The 16462-nt window shown below is 37.5% G+C and overlaps 1 protein-coding gene across 2 annotated transcripts in view; it reads right to left on the bottom strand.

Annotated features, from left to right (window-relative positions):
• The window catches only part of cdkal1 (CDK5 regulatory subunit associated protein 1-like 1), a 491565-nt gene that overhangs the window by 135649 nt on the left and 339454 nt on the right, over window positions 1-16462 (bottom strand). For both annotated transcript variants that reach the window (XM_079836708.1, XM_079836709.1), the window contains exon 10: window positions 3513-3658. In XM_079836708.1, coding sequence (XP_079692834.1) covers window positions 3513-3658 — 146 coding nt within the window. The remainder of the gene's footprint in view (window positions 1-3512; window positions 3659-16462) is intronic.

A 16462-nucleotide genomic window follows, 5' to 3' on the forward strand; every position in this document is an offset into this window, starting at 1 on the left:
TGAAAAATCGGAAAAAAATCCATACATTTACTCTCCCCTCGAAGAAATCAGGACAGAAGTTGTTTGAAAGTGGACAGCATTTTTATTTTACAGATATTGTTTGTAACTTTACAGTCTTGAGTAAAATGTAAAAGAAAAGAAAAGGACTGTAAAAAATATGTATTTTTTGTAAAATTAGGATAATAATAATTTTTTTTTTTTTACAGTGTAGCTATTATGATCAAGCACTGCACGAGAGGTCTGGAATCATGGGTGCTGGTGGTAGGGTTCACAAATACTGTACATAGAGAAGCAATAGCTCTGCTCAGAAACACCTTTAATGACTTCTCCATGATATTATTGGAGAAGCAGACTCATCTTGAGCTCGTTCCACACCGGGTGAGTCCACTTATTGCACATTATCGCTGCATTCATCAAACGCTAGTGTCATTAGCCCTGTTCTCCAGAATGGAGTTTGAATCACTTTAATTTAGCATGAGAGAAGGTGATTGTAATAGCTCTGGCTTTTAGGAGTCCTACTCACTGAGGCTTAAACACCTCTCAGACAGACTGACAGGATGCCAGGGCTGATGACTTCAGATTGTGAAAATTGTATTATAATGACTCTTGGGAAGTTCAGAGGAAGCAATAAATGGGGTTTGTTGGCAACCTGGGTGCAAAATGAGAAGTTTGCAAGAGTCTTAAGCAGGAACCAGTGCCATCCATATGATGAGGCCTCATCTCATGTCCAGCAAACTGGTTGGCATAGTAAAGCAAATTATTCTTTAGCAGGCTGAACATAGGATTGAATCATTTTAATTTTCTTATCCCTCCTTTTCTCACCCCGTAACCAAACTACATCTGTGTCATGTGGGAATGTTTGCCTCTATGCTCCCAAATCCACCACGGCTGTCCCCAGTCTCTGACATTAAAGGCTGTGGTTTTTCAGCGTAACTTGTCAAAAGTTCTGCCGTGAGCAGAAATTACATGTCGAGTCGTCTGAGCCACTTGATAAGGGAACAGGAGTTCGACCTCCATGCTGCTAGTAAATCTCTATGTGTCTGAGGTATAAGGGTCAGTCGGCCGCTGTGTAAAAGAGAATAACCATAGCTAGGCCTCTTCTGGGGCTGCCTACAGATGACTGGCCCTTGACTGCTCAAGGCTCTTAAAAAAAGAATGAAGGGCATGAATGAACCAGAACACACATTCAGCTTTACCCAGTGTCCTCTAGGAGGGAAACATCAAGCTACAGCACTACTGAAATTTTGACCCTAATGCTAGTAATGTTTCAATGCCCAATGTATGACACAATGTTAACACTACACAGTGTTTCCCACAGATTAGAAACCAATTTGTGGTGGGCGGGCGGGCGGGCTGGGCGGGGATTAGGGTGGGGTATTTGGGGTTGGTAATTGGCACAAATATTGATTTATTTCGATCTTGATTCAGTATCAATTCATATGTATATAGCCTACTGTACATATAAGGAAAAATAAGTTTGCCTTTTTAGTACTATTTCAAACTATTTTAAATGATATTTGCTCACATTCATTAATATTCACTTGTGAGGGCTTGTATAAGTATCATTAAAAATATTAGGATGCAAGTTATTAATGTTTTAAAATTTCACATTTAAAGAAATCTGGTGTTTGATCATGTCTAAATGTATTCAAATGCAAAACCTAAAAATAAGTAAGCAGTTATGATCTGCAATCCTTTTTTTGAGCAACTAGACTAGATACATGTATATTGATTAAAGAGCCATACAGACATCTATAGTGGGTAAACCATGGCATTTCAAATGAAATTAATTATTTTTCCAGACACATAATAACTCTAATTTGCATTGGATTTCTCCAGTTTAACATTAATTACTACACTAATTGTAATATAAATAAGAAAAAATATATTAGAAGTATTTCTTTTTATTTAATTCATTAAATGGTCACTAATGGACCATAATTATTGCACAAATTGTAGGCCTATTTAGTACCAAAAGATCTCCTCAAAATATTCAATAAATATTATTAAACTAAAATATGGAACATTTATTTAATTGAAAAATAGTTAAGGTGTATGGTCACACTTGACCACCAATGAGTACAAATGTAACCAATAAGTGAGGAATACCTGAGGGCTAAATACAAGAAGAACATTAACATTAATGTTGCATCTCCATCACTCTCCATTATAAAATTATACTGTAAATGTGGTTGACGTAATAAGCAATGCACACTCTGCTGTACTGTTTACCAAAACTTGCTGCAAACACCTGTATAGTGAAACTGTCGTCTATCCATTCAAATGTATTGACCCAGCGCTAGAAGTACAGAGAGCTCCGTGAACCACGTGACCGTGCGCGCCGCCGGGAGATGAGAGCATGTCGCCTCTGGCGTTAACTGTTATGCCACATTAGCGCCAAAACGCTATTTATTGTTTGAATTCCGTATCAAAACTTAAAAAAAAATGTAAAAGCTTAGACATTGCTTCATAACAAAAGCAGGTTTGGCGTTTGAGGTTTGAGAGCGCGAGATGAACGAATACTCTGCGTGTTTTAAATAGGGTTAAAAAAAAAAAGAATAACGACACGCAATATGTGGCGGCCGGTGTTGATTCTGTGGCGCACCGCCTCAAATCAGCCTATGTGTGGGAAACACTGCTACAACTACTGGAATTCTATAACTACTAGAATGACCATAGCGGTTCATTCTGACCGTTCGTACTAGACTGCACCGAATGTCATTTTTGTTGTGTCATATTTACATTTGAAGCTTCTATTGAGGTTTTAGAATGAAGCTTTATATGTCTGTCGTCATATTTTATGACGGCATTACCGTAAAAAGTGTCAAAATCCTCAATTTGAATAAAATCGAACAACATGGATTAAATGGAGCACCGAGCGCCAAACGAACGCAAAATGCCATCACAAGTTGGTTATCATATATTTAACTATATTAATGAGGACATTTGTCAAGTACAGCTAAACAAATAAACACACACTTATACAAACAAACAACCAGGACAGGGATAGTCCCACCCAGTGGTCGCTATGACGATGGATATCCTCCTTCCATACAGAGGTGCACATTTGTCTGCTCGTTACTATGATTTCATCAGAAGGATGAAGGGTGTTTTCTTGCTCAAAACTACACACATCAACATCTGACTGACCTCTATCATTTCCTCCATACGTACCCATGTTGCAGTGTTTCAGACTTATTGATTTGCTCTCCAACAAATGCACTCAAACACAATAATCATAAACAGTAATGAAGAGCTTATCAAACTCATAAAAAATGGCATTTGCGAAATGTCAAGATCTAATCCATACTATTGAGTGTAGTGCTCACTTCATACACCATTACCCAGCATTCAACACATGGATGACAAACGTAAGTCTGAGTAAAGGAGCATTAAAAGAATAAAAAGCAGTTCTCTGTCTGGTTTTCAATACACATATGATCGGAAGCGCCAGTCAAACGTCCATCATGAAGAAGCACAGTGATCATTAGACGGTTACTGTAGGTACTCACTTCTCCTTGAGGAAGTCCATGACCTGTCTGAAGTCGGCACAGCAGTACTCTCTCTTCATGTCCATCAGGACGCTGTCAGATGCTGATTGGACAGGCACATGGAGGAAGGCGTAGACTCGCGAGTGGTTAAGGATTTTGGCCATTTCCTGTTGGACGGAAAAAGGGAGGTGAGCTACAAAACAAACATAATGTGATGGAAAAAAGCAAGAGAGAGAAAGCTTTGATTTCCATTAGTGTTTATAGACTCTATAACATAACACCAGCAAAACTAAACTACCCATTAAACAACACATACACAACAAATGTGGCACTAATATGTTTGTGTTCAGATGAGATGTCTGTAGTGTGTCTCTCACATCAGAGGTTTAGAGTAACACAATCTAACCGCGTCACCACAGCTGCTCCGGGTTAGACAGCTAATTTTTCACTGCAGACCTGCTATAGGAGCTGATGAAAGTGTTTGCAGTGGTAAACACGAGATCATTTGTCCGTGTTCAGTGAAACATTCACAGTGCTGAAGCCGCATCAAACACATTTCAGAAGAAAACAACAACAACAAAACAAATCTATGCAAAGTCCTTGTATTCCCTATAAACATCGTCTTCCTTTCATAAACCATTCGATATGCAGTTTTTAACAGCTGAGTGGGAACCATTTAACTTTTGGTTTAAGTATCTGGAACCCAGAGGGTAACCGGGCACATTACCCTTAAGAGAAGAATGCACACAGAAAGACATTTGAAAGTCAGACTCAGAGTGACAGTCGGACGTTTTGTCACAGATCATGAGCAAAAGACTATCAGATAATGTGACCTGTAAATCCACATAAAAGCCCTGCCTAGTGCCTACCCACCTCAACAACACATCTCATCAGCTGTGCTTTGCAGTTATTAGACCATTTTACAACCTCTTAAAACACATCTCAAACAACTTTAACACACACACACACACACACACACACACACACACACACACACACACACACACACACACACACACACACACACACACACACACACACACACACACACACACACACACACACACACACACACACACACACATACATTGTACAACTTATGTGCACATGTGTGCATCCGCTACCATTCAAAAGTTAGGGGTCAGTAAGTGTTTTATTTTACAGTAAGTGTAACGTAATTTTTTATGAATAGAATACTCAGCAAGGATGTATTAAATTGATCAAAAGTGGCAAAGACATTTACAGTATAATGTTACAAATTATTTATATTTCAAATAAATGTTTGTTTTGTTGATCTTTCTATTTATCAAAAGAATCCTAACAAAATTTATCACGGTATTGAAGGGTGCGGATTCTGAAATCCACTGCCGCTTCAGTATCCACAAAAACATGAAGCAGCACAACTGTTTTTAACATTGATAACAATAAGAAATGTTTTTTGAGCAGCAAAACAGCATAGTGGAATGATTTCTGAAGGATCATGTGACACTGAGTATTGATGCAGAAAATTCAGCTTTCCATCACAGGAATAAATTATATTTTTAAATATATTATGATAGAAAACAGTTCGGAATGGTAGTGTAAATCATTTTAACGTGGTTTATCCAATCATGATCTTAAATGCATTATACTGTATATAGACTGTCCTCCAAATTATTATGCACATGCCATTTTTTCCTTATTTGTTTTTCCTAAACAATCTGTATGATTAACAAAATATCTTGTGCAACAATTTGGTTTGAAAACATTAAATGGATTATAATGAACTCAAAAAGAGGACACATGTTGTCTAATTTTAACCAACTGTCTAGAAAAACACCAAGGATCTGTACACAATTAGAATAAAAAACAGCCAAATTTCCTAGAGCGGTATTATTAAAATCAAATTTGTTGGATGAACCAAGAACTATAACCTTGGAATCGTTTAGAGTTAAAAAGTTCCTTGCTAACCAAAGTTTTCCCTCATTGAGCTAAGATTATAATGCAGAAGGGTTGTCCTTTTGGTAACACTGTACAATAAGGTTGTATTAGTTAACATTAGTTAATGCATTAGTTAACATGAACTAACCATGAACAACACCTCTGTTCAGAATTAGTTAATCTTTGTTAACGTTAGTTAATAAAAATACAGCTGTTCATGGTTTGTTCATGTAAGTTCACAGAGCATTAACTAATGTTAACAAGATTTTAATAATGTATTATTAAATGTTGAAATTAACATTAACATAGATAAATAAATGCTTTATAAGTGCAGTTCATTATTAGTTAATGTTAACGAATGCAGTTAACTAATGAACCTTATTGTAAAGTGTTACCTTTCTTTTTAATCGGCAGGTAGATCCGCATAAAAATGGAAGGATACTCCATGCTTTCTCAGAATCAAACCTATATTAATATACAAGCTTCCTTTTAAGGATGTTCCACCGGTTCTCAATACGATTATGGTCAGGGGATGATGGTGGCTACACCATGTTTTTTTCTCTTTTCATGGCCATAGCAATCAAAGGGTCAATTGTGTTTTTTGCAGCATGGGATAAAAATGATGGTAACACTTTACAATAAGGATTCATTGGTTAACATTAGTTAACTACTTTAGTTAACAAGAATTATGAATGTACAAGTCTTTTACAGCATTTATTAATATAACTAATCTAATCTAATAGATCTATAATGTTAATTTCAACATTTACTAATACATTATTAAAATAAAAATGTGTGTTTCTTAACATTAGTTAATGCACTATGAATTAACCAAACAAACACTGAACAACTATATTTTTATTAACTAACACTATTAAGATTAATAAATACTTTTGTTTTGTTCATTGTTAGTTATGTTAGTTAATACATTAAAGGATTAGTTCACTTCAAAATGAAAATTTCCTGATATTTTACCCCCATCTCATCCAAGATGTTCATGTCTTTCTTTCTTCAGTCGAAAAGAAAATATTTTTTTTGAGGAAAACATTCCAGGATTTTTCTCTCCACCATTGACTTCCATTGCAACCAAAATGTTGAAGGTCCAAAACAATGCAGCATCGAAGGGCTTCAGAGGCTCTGCGCGATCCCAGACGAGGAATAGGGTCTTATCAAGCGAAACGATCTGTCATTTAAAAAATAAAAAAATTAAAATTAATATTCATTTGAACCTAAATTGCTCATCTTGCGCTGCTCTGTGTTCGCCAGTGATTGCGCAATCACATCGAAAACGTAACACTAGACGTAAGTGGAAGTACCGCCCCATGTTTACAAAGCGCTTGTGTGAAGACTAATACAAACGCCCTGTAGCAAAAAAAGTTAAAAAAACGATGTCGGATGATTTTAAAGTTGAAGATGGAGTGTTTTTTTGATAAAGGCCGTTTGTATTAGTACTCGTACGTTTGCTTGGGGTGGTACTTCTGCCTACGTCTAGTGTGATGTTTTCGACGTGATTGCACAATCACTGGGGAGCACAGAGCAGCGCAAGATGAGCAATTTAGGTTAAAAAGTATATTAATTTTTTTTTTAAAAATTAAATGACCGATCGTTTCACTAGATAAGACCCTATTCTTCGTCTGGGATCGCGCAGAGCCTCTGAAGCCCTTCGAATCGCTTTGAAACTGCATTGATTTGGACCTTCAACATTTTGGTTGCAATGGAAGTCAATGGTGGAGAGAAAAATCCTGGAATCCTTATTTTCTTTTCGACTGAAGAAAGAAAGACCCAAACATCTTGGATGAGATGGGGGTGAGTAAAATATCAGGAAATTTTCATTTTGAAGTGAACTAATCCTTTTACTAATGAAACCTTATTGTAAAGTGTTACCAAAATTATTTTAAGTTTGGAAGGCATGATTCATTTTTTTATACTATGGTAGAGTATGATTGGAACTCCACATATATTAACTCTAACCCTCATTTTGACACCTTCAAGGACCCTAAAGGGACCTACCATCTCACTTCCCAATATTCCAGCTCAAATCATCACTCCACCACCTCCCTACTGACTTGTTGGAACAGTGTGGCCATTTACCAACCATCCACAACTCCATTCACCTGGAATATCCAGTTTAGCATGCACTTGCCAGTAAATAAAACTGTTTGAAAACTAGTCATGTAATTCTGAGTCCACTGAAAACGTTTCTCTTTGTGAGCTTTGTTTAGGGGTGGCCGAAATGCAGCTTTATGCACAAATGCCAGACTCTGGGAAATCCTGCATCGAGAGGTTCTTGGGATTCCAGACACACCAGCAGCTTCAAATACTCGTTTGCTACTCAACAGGATCTTTTTTTATAGCTGCCACTTTAATAGCATTAATTTGTCTGACAAACTTTCCATAAGCCTTTATCTGAACAAATTCTTCTGTGTTGTCAAGTACTCAAAAATCTTTTGACAGCTCGATGATCTCTATTCAGGTTTTGCAAAATATCAGTTTTTTTCATGGCCTTTTCCAGACAAAGAAAGATCTTCCTTACTCCCCATATGACATGTGTATACAGTGTTCCAAATGAATGTGATAATGTGTGATTATTATGAAACAAGTGATTATTATACACACACACACACACACACACACACACACACACACACACACACACACACACACACACACACACACACACACACACACACACACACACACACACACACACACACACACACACACACACACACACACACACACACACACACACACACACACACACACACACACACACACACACACACACACACACATACAAAAACAACAGAAATGAGAGGAACCATTGGTTATGGCTTATTATCACAATTAAACTTCATTGTGGTGGTGAACCCCCATCCCCCAACTGATGATTCTCATCTGGTTCTCTTGTGCATCTCTGCATGGGCTTCTACATTACAGAATCAGAATTGAAATAATTAATTAGTTTAAAGAATAGTGACTGATTAGCAGTGAAGATATACAGTATTGGGCCCACTTGCACTGGGGCATGTGAAGAACCTCACAAAAAAGAACAACACGTGTGTCACATGATCGACACAGACGTGAAGCTCGATAAAAAACGCTCCATAATGGGGCCAGTCAAACCAAACGTCATCGGACACCTACAAATGACTACAAAAGGGAAAGGAAGGGAAAGGGAAGGGAAAGAGGTCTTTAAAGTCCCTGTAAAGGCAATTCTGAGATTTGTTTCTAAACACATTATAAATGTTAGAAATGTATTGCTGAAACACATTACAAAGACTGTGAACTATGAAGTACTGAATTCAGAAGTTAGACCGTTAAACAGTTTTTCACCGTTGCTGTGTTCAGGATTTTCTGGGTGGGGCTAAAACGGTGGCTCGATGACGCACTGGAGCCACCGAGCCTGGCTCCTCCCCTAACACGATCATAACTAGAGCACATTCGCATCAGTTCGATCGCGAGTTACTGTTAGTACTGTTAGTTACTATAGTCAACAACTTACATAACAGCTTACAAAACAAAAACGATGAAGAAGTGGATTAATTTTGTGAACAGCAACCTTGATGGAGAGCTGAGGATCATCACCGACACCTACCTCTGCAGTGACTTTACACCGGATCGTTTTACAAACTTTCACCGGAGACAACTGGGATTCACTGATAATCCGCTGCAGAACCGACTATCCCCCGCCCAGTCCTTCATCCTCCCGTCCCGCCGACATCTGGTGCGTCGTGATCATAGACGCTCGTGATCAGTGAGTGTTGTCTTGTGTGCTACTGCCGCTTTCCCGCGAGTGGGCGTGGTTTCGGCGCCGACAGCGGACACACCCCCAGCGTTTGAGAGCAGAGAATGCTGCTAATTTTTTCAGGTTTTTGATAAGCTATTTTATGTACTTCCCGGATTTTTTTATGATTCAAATTTGGCTAGGTGGTTAATAACACATTTATCTGTGGTGTGAGGAACTCAGAACACATGTTTAGTTTTGACTTTACAGGGACTTTAAAGTTTTAGCCAGGTTGTCCACACCTCAGAGCTGAAAAAGTCTCTAGAAATGGGCATGTAAAGCTATGGAAAAGTGGGAGTGTAGAAGAGGTGGAAGAGGGGAGACAACAACCAATAAAACACAGACCTGCAACACACTCATTATACAGACACATGAATATTAAAATATTAGCGGAGTTGAGGGCACCTTGATGTGTTTTGAAAATGTAATCCTATGACAGCAAACGAGGGAGAAACACGGAAGAACATTTAAAAGATTGAATAATATTTCACTACATTTATGAGCACTACGTAACAACACACGTCAGTTTAACGTAAAGAATAAAGGCATAGTTACTTTTTTTTGCCATCATTGTCTTCTGTGTATCAGAATAATCCATTGTGTCATTGCGTTCATGTATCAGTGTCGCTCTCAGGAGCTCAGTGAATTCAAGCTTGGTACCGTGATAGGTTGCCACCTATGCAATAAGTCCATTCTTGAAATTTCCTCACTGTCAACTGTTAGTGGTATTATAACAAAGTGGAAGCAATTGGGAACAACAGAAAATCAGCCACGAAGGGGTAGGCCATGTAAAATCACAGAGCGAGGTCAGTGCATACTGAAATCCGATGGACGAGTCTGGGTTTGGCGGTTGCCAGGAGAGAGCTACTTGCCTGACTGCATTGTGCCAAGTGTAAAGTTTGGTGGAGAGGGGATTACGGTATGGGGTTGTTTTTCAGGGGTTGGGCTTGGCCCCTTAGTTCCAGTGAAAGGAACACTTAATGCTTCAGCATACCAAGATATTTTGGACAATTTCATGCTCCCAACTTTGTGGGAACAGATTGCAGAGAGCCCCTTCCTGTTCCAACATGACTGCACACCAGTGCACAAAGCAAGGTCCATAGAGACATGGATAAGCGAGTTTGGTGTGCAGGAACTTGACTGGCCTGCACAGAGTCCTGACCTCAACACGATAGAACACCTTTGGAGTGAATTACAGCGGAGGCCTGACCTCACAAATGTGCTTCTAGAGAATGGTCAAAAATTCTCATAAACACAATCCTAAACCTTGTGGAAAGCACTCCCAGAAGAGTTGAAGCTGTTATAGCTGCAAATGGTGGGCCAACTCCATATTAAATCATATGGATTACGAATGGTATGTCATTACAGTTCATGTGCATGTAAAGGCAGGCATCCCAAAACTTTTGGCCATATAGGTGTATGCATGGTGCAGAATCCGCTCTCATCAGCTAGTTCGTCCAGCCCCTACTGGAGCCCTGCAGCCAATCACCACTTTGGATCTTCCTGGTATTACGCATTAACGTCAGAATCCATGATGTCCAAACTGCTGAGACTTTGGCTACACCCAAAAACTTTAAATGCTGCCTTCGGATGATGCATTCCAAGGTAGGAAGGCATCAAGGCACATCCGAATCCAATGTTAGCTTCACTTCCTGTCTCCTGCTACCTTCATCTGATCGATTTCTGAAGGCAGTATAAATGTATCCTTCGCTACCTTTGGTTTACCACAATTCTGTGTTCTATTCAGTTGCTGGTCAGTTTGTCTGTAAATTACTTTCCACTTCTGATGTAATTTCTAGTGAGCAATTACTACTGTAGTAATTGAATATTTGTATAGTTCTCACCAAAGCTCGCTCTATTTTGTTGTAAATCATTAAACATTAAACTCAGAAATCTGTCCGAAATCAGTTGCGTGAGGTACCTTTGTGCACAAATAAACCTTGCATTGTATATTACAGAAATGGTTGGCTCTTTGACAAGTTGCTTCTGTTCCTCTTTTGTAAGCCGCTTTGGATAAAAAAATCTGCTAAATACATAAATGTAAATAGAGTACTAGTTGTCTGATCACCTGCAGCAGGTGTGCTTCAAGTTAGTAACAATAACTCCTCCTTAAATGGTTAATGATAATGATGTGGCCATCAAATGTAACCTATTCAAAGGGTTCATTAGTGAAGTGGTCATCATCTCGCATTGGTAAACAAATTATATTGTTGAGCTCAATGAAATGAGCTCCCACAACAGTCACTATAATTCATCCTCAATCGTGGAAGATACTATTATGCAGATTGCTGGGGGATTGTTGCATATTAAATCTGAGGATGTGGCTGTTAGCTTACAAAGGCAAGCATACAGCTTTAATTTCAGAGTAGATGCAGAGATCACTCTGGCGTATCAGATCAGTTGTGAAACACACAAGCATTAATTAACAAACATAATTATTCTTCATGTCTGTATGTCCTGCTCCTTGTAGCCCAAAGCATCATTTAATATTCATGTTATTTACTCAAGGAAAACATTTATTTATGCAGTCATGCTAATATGTGCTCAAAGCTCATTATAGGGGGACAATAAGCCAAACACACGTCTTGCTTGCTGAAGGGTGGTTGGTGGCGGTGGGGTGTGGCTCAGGCAGATGGCACATGAGATCAGTGACAGCTGAGAATGATTTAAATGCCTGTGAGACGCGTTTATCATAGAACAGAGACCTGCTGATAATGCAGCGGTCACACACTTCACTAACAAAAATCACAGCAGCCCGGTGTCTAAACACTTGATTCTGGGTCTACTCCTTAACCTCCATCACAGCATACGGTCATTACAGCTCCTTATTGCCTAAAGATACCAAGACTATCGACAATGCTTACATGCTCAGTAAAAAAAAAGGAGTTATTTGCAGTACAGCATTGAGGATAGAGGAACTGAACACATCAGCAAAACCAAGCATGCTTATGTCTTATAATATGCTTGCTGAACACAAAGGCTTTATTTTCAGGAACCACACACATATATCTATATATATATATATATATATATATATATACAAGATCACTCATGAGCGCACACACACGTTAAAGCATCAAATGGTGGTGCAACCCCTTGTATCACCACAATAATATTACAATAATCATCTACATAATTAAATGCAAATACTTCTTTGCATATAATGAGGTCTAATCTTAGGAGATTGACAGATATGAAAACATACTGCACATTTCAAAATAGCCTAAAACCAATTAATTCTGTACTCTGCAACTCTCACAGATCTACATATCAGGATATATACTACTGTTGTTATTATTATTATATTATTATATTTATTATTATTATAAACAACACACTAGCAATAAGAGTGGAACTCTGGGATAAAATTAAATTAGAAATACAATTTAAAATAAAATAAAATAATATTAAACAAAATAAATCTAATTATATGGGCCATTCTACAGAATTGGTTCAAAGTCAGAGTTGGAAGAATCTTGAAAAAATATATATTTTCCACAAATTTTGTATGTATGCAACAAATAATTGAATAAGAAGGCTTATATTGACCTATTAAGATTTTGTTTACATCTTCCTTGTAAATATATTTTTTGCTATTTTATTAAAACGTTTTTACAGGCAAATCAATAATTAAAATGTTTACAATATTTCAAGTGTATTTTAGGAGATTTGTTGTATTTTTAGTCAAACACAATAAACTATTTTTCATTCAACATTTCAGGCGAAACTGGACAAGTGTAAATGCATCTGGTTGATTAAACCACATATGTAAATTTTACTCCTGGAAAATTGTTAAAAAATAAACGTGTGAGAGTGTGTAATAGGCTATATATGACATATTGTAGCCAGATACTGTATGATGGTGCTACTGCAACACACATCGCCGCAAATGAGTAGCAAGCCATCACGCAAACTGCCACAAGTGAAGTAAGTCTCAGATGCTCAAAAACACAATCATCTTCATTAAAACTAATGAGACTAAATGATTTCACCAGTGCTTAGATCGCTCTCTCATATTGCGGTCTTTGATCTTGAAATGAGCTGATGAATAAAATGCAGATCATATCTGTTGCTTTCGTTGACGTGAACTCCGTTAAATGTGCATATATAGCGCAGGAATTGAAGATCGGATTTATATAAATTTTGTGGAGAGGTGTAAGGTAAGACAACCTGCATGTTTTTTGTTGTTGTTTTTTTTAGATTGTGTAGCCCGTTTCGTTTTCGAGAGCCTACGACCAGCCTACCTCAACTGATCAAAAATGCCTTTTTACCGTGGTGGTGATGGTGATAGTAGGCTAAACGTTTAAACTAACATTGTGATGCTTGAAGTGTTTTATATCTATGGATTTTATTATAGGCAAGACAAGTGTTGATTTGAGAGGCTAAAGTGTTGGGTTAAGTCACTGTCAGATGCTGACCGCTTGGTCGTCAGTTTAAAAAATAAAAACTTTAATTTAACAAACAAAAAAAATGCTCCACACTTTTTTCTAAATTAACTTAAAGAAACGAAACAAAATATAACTACTTTGACATTAAAAACAAAACTGAACAATTTTAATGGCTACAACAATGTGTAATAGGGAGGATAAAAAAATAAAATAAAAAAAAATTACACGGGCTCCAGTTGGACTCAGGCCGAGAATTGTTCGGCTGAACATCCATAAGCATGCGTGTTTATTTTAGCACTTCCATCAGTGAAACGACACACTACAGCCTATAAAACATTTAAACGATTTTCAGTAAATAATGGTAACCTCAAGAATATAAGAAAATTAAATATTAGAAAAATATTTGATTCATACTATTTCCCCGCAAAGATGCATCATATAACGCTCTGCGCTTTGAGAGGAATGTGGGACAAGCTAAATAGACACCTTTTCGAATATCTTCATCTTCATGTTTTCTCCTGATGTTGCAGTCGTGTTGTAAAAGCTCTGAAGAGCGGATTTTATCTTCCACAGGATCAAGACATTTAGGAAATCTTTGATTATTCACTGCCAGAGAAAACAAAACTAAAATCACCGGTGTGTGTGTGTGAGAAATGCGCTATTCAAATAAACCAAACTTGATGCGCCTTACCAAGTTTAACAAGAACAAACTGTGTTAAATAAAATTTGAAGTAAAAAGGTATTCGTCCTACAGTGTTTTTTATACTTTACCACAGTAAAGGATGTGAATAGTTATAATAGACTTATTTATACTAAGCAAACGAAAGGAAGAAACGTTTATAATCCCCTGCGAACATGGGTGCGACGTGAGTGAAGATTTGGGAAAAGAAACGAGATGTTAATGTCCATTGGGATAAAATGGACTAGGCCTATTGTTAAAATTCACGGAAAATCGAGTGACCAGGTCCAGATCGCAAAACAGAATGAAAAAGTGCTATTTGACCATTATTTCCTTTCTAGGTTAAACAAAGCTTTGTGCTTCACTCCTGTGGTAATATTCACGTGAAACAGCATTCACATACAAAACACTGTTAGTAAAATAACAAAGTTATTTAAAAAAAAAATTGAAAATAGTATTTATGTAAAGAGATATATGAAAATAAAAAGAGCTCAACTACCCAGTGCCAGAGGGGTATGCAGCAACAATTTTGTCGCCCCCCCCTCCCAATAACAAATAGGCTAGTTATTAATAGGCTAATAACAAACATAAAAATAAACATTTGTTTGAAAGTAATTAAAGAGGAAATTATGAGTTAAGCAATATCATACGAGCAAGAGTGCTATTTTCCAGAGTAGCCCATATCACCACAATTGCAAAATGCAATATTAATTTTATACAACAGTTCAATAAACAACAAGTTGTCATTTTTAACAGTTTTGCTCTGTTTTTCCAACAAAAATAGATTCAAACAAAGTATAGGTTTCGTTCTCGAATAATTCACCATTTTTGAACAGTCGGTTAGAACGAATTAGTTGAATGATTCTAGAATCCACTCATGCCGCCAAATATACTGGCAGTTTATAGTTTCATAGGCGTGGTAAATAGAAAAACTAAAAATAAAAAACTTTACTTTATAAGAGGTGTGCCCTAAAAGTAAGCATGCAATTTTGAGAACACCAAGGAAAGAGCACGTTCTTTAGTCTGTTTGGATACTTCAAACACAAGTTTGCACTGCCTGATTGGTTGACCTGTTTAGCCTACACGTTAATAACGTGCGTTTTGTCCGACTCATAGCGCGCGTCCTTGACGCGTGATTTACCATATAAGCGCGCGTTCTTAATGTGCGCTCTGGGGTCAAAAACACGCGTCGGTTTTTTAAATAGCAAATCACGCGTCGAGGACGTGCGCTCTGGGGTCAAGAACGCGCGTTGGTTTTTTAAATAGCAAATCACGCGTCGAGGACGTGCGATCTGGGGTCAAAAACGTGCGTCAGTTTTTTAAAAAGCAAATCACGCGCACCTTATAAGAACGCACGTTTTTGTGGTAAATCGCGCGTCGAGAACAGCGTTTTGCTGTCAAACCACACGCTTTTGACTTGTCAATGCGCAATCAGACGCCCGCCCAAGCGTATATGAACACTTTGGGTTGCCACCGGCGCCAGGCACGCCCACTCGCGATATTCCATTATTATCCAAAATTCTATTATGGAATCTTATGAGGGCGTCATATAAAAACAAAATTTTATGGAATAATACCCAAAAAAAAGTTTAAAAAAGGGTGTTTGGCACATTTTTTTACATAATGTTTCATGATTTACAAAAAAATATATATATTTATTTTTATTAAAAAAAAATTATTAAAAAAAGGAAAAAAAAAATATTTCAATATAATTTTCATAAGTTGAAATTAAGGTGTTAGGGTTCGGGACAGCCACCTCCCAATTGAAAGTAACCAATAAATTATGATTTTATATATTTTAAGCTTACAAATATTTTAAATATTATTGTTAACCAAGAAGGATTTTGGTTAACATCTAAGATTTGAATAATAAAATGCTTTTTAAATGTGTTTTTTGGTTGTGGGACAGCAGTTTGCACCAATTCTGTAGAATGGCCCATTCAGTTATGTGACACTGAAATCCTGTATTCATGTAATGTTCCAATTAATTTGTGGCTCAGATCAGATCCACCAGATTGCATGGTCAGTCAGGCTTTGCCCCGATGTCACACCATCCTCCTGCTGTGGTTTAGTATTATATGAGCACGAGGGGCACAGGAGGAGCCATCATCATGCACTGATCAAATAAAAACAAAGCAGTAGCACGCAGCACAACACACAAGCCAATTGGCCCCATGGATCACATATGCACCAGATA

This window comes from Gobio gobio, assembly GCF_949357685.1.
Source record: "Gobio gobio genome assembly, chromosome: 15".
Lineage (NCBI taxonomy): Eukaryota > Metazoa > Chordata > Actinopteri > Cypriniformes > Gobionidae > Gobio > Gobio gobio.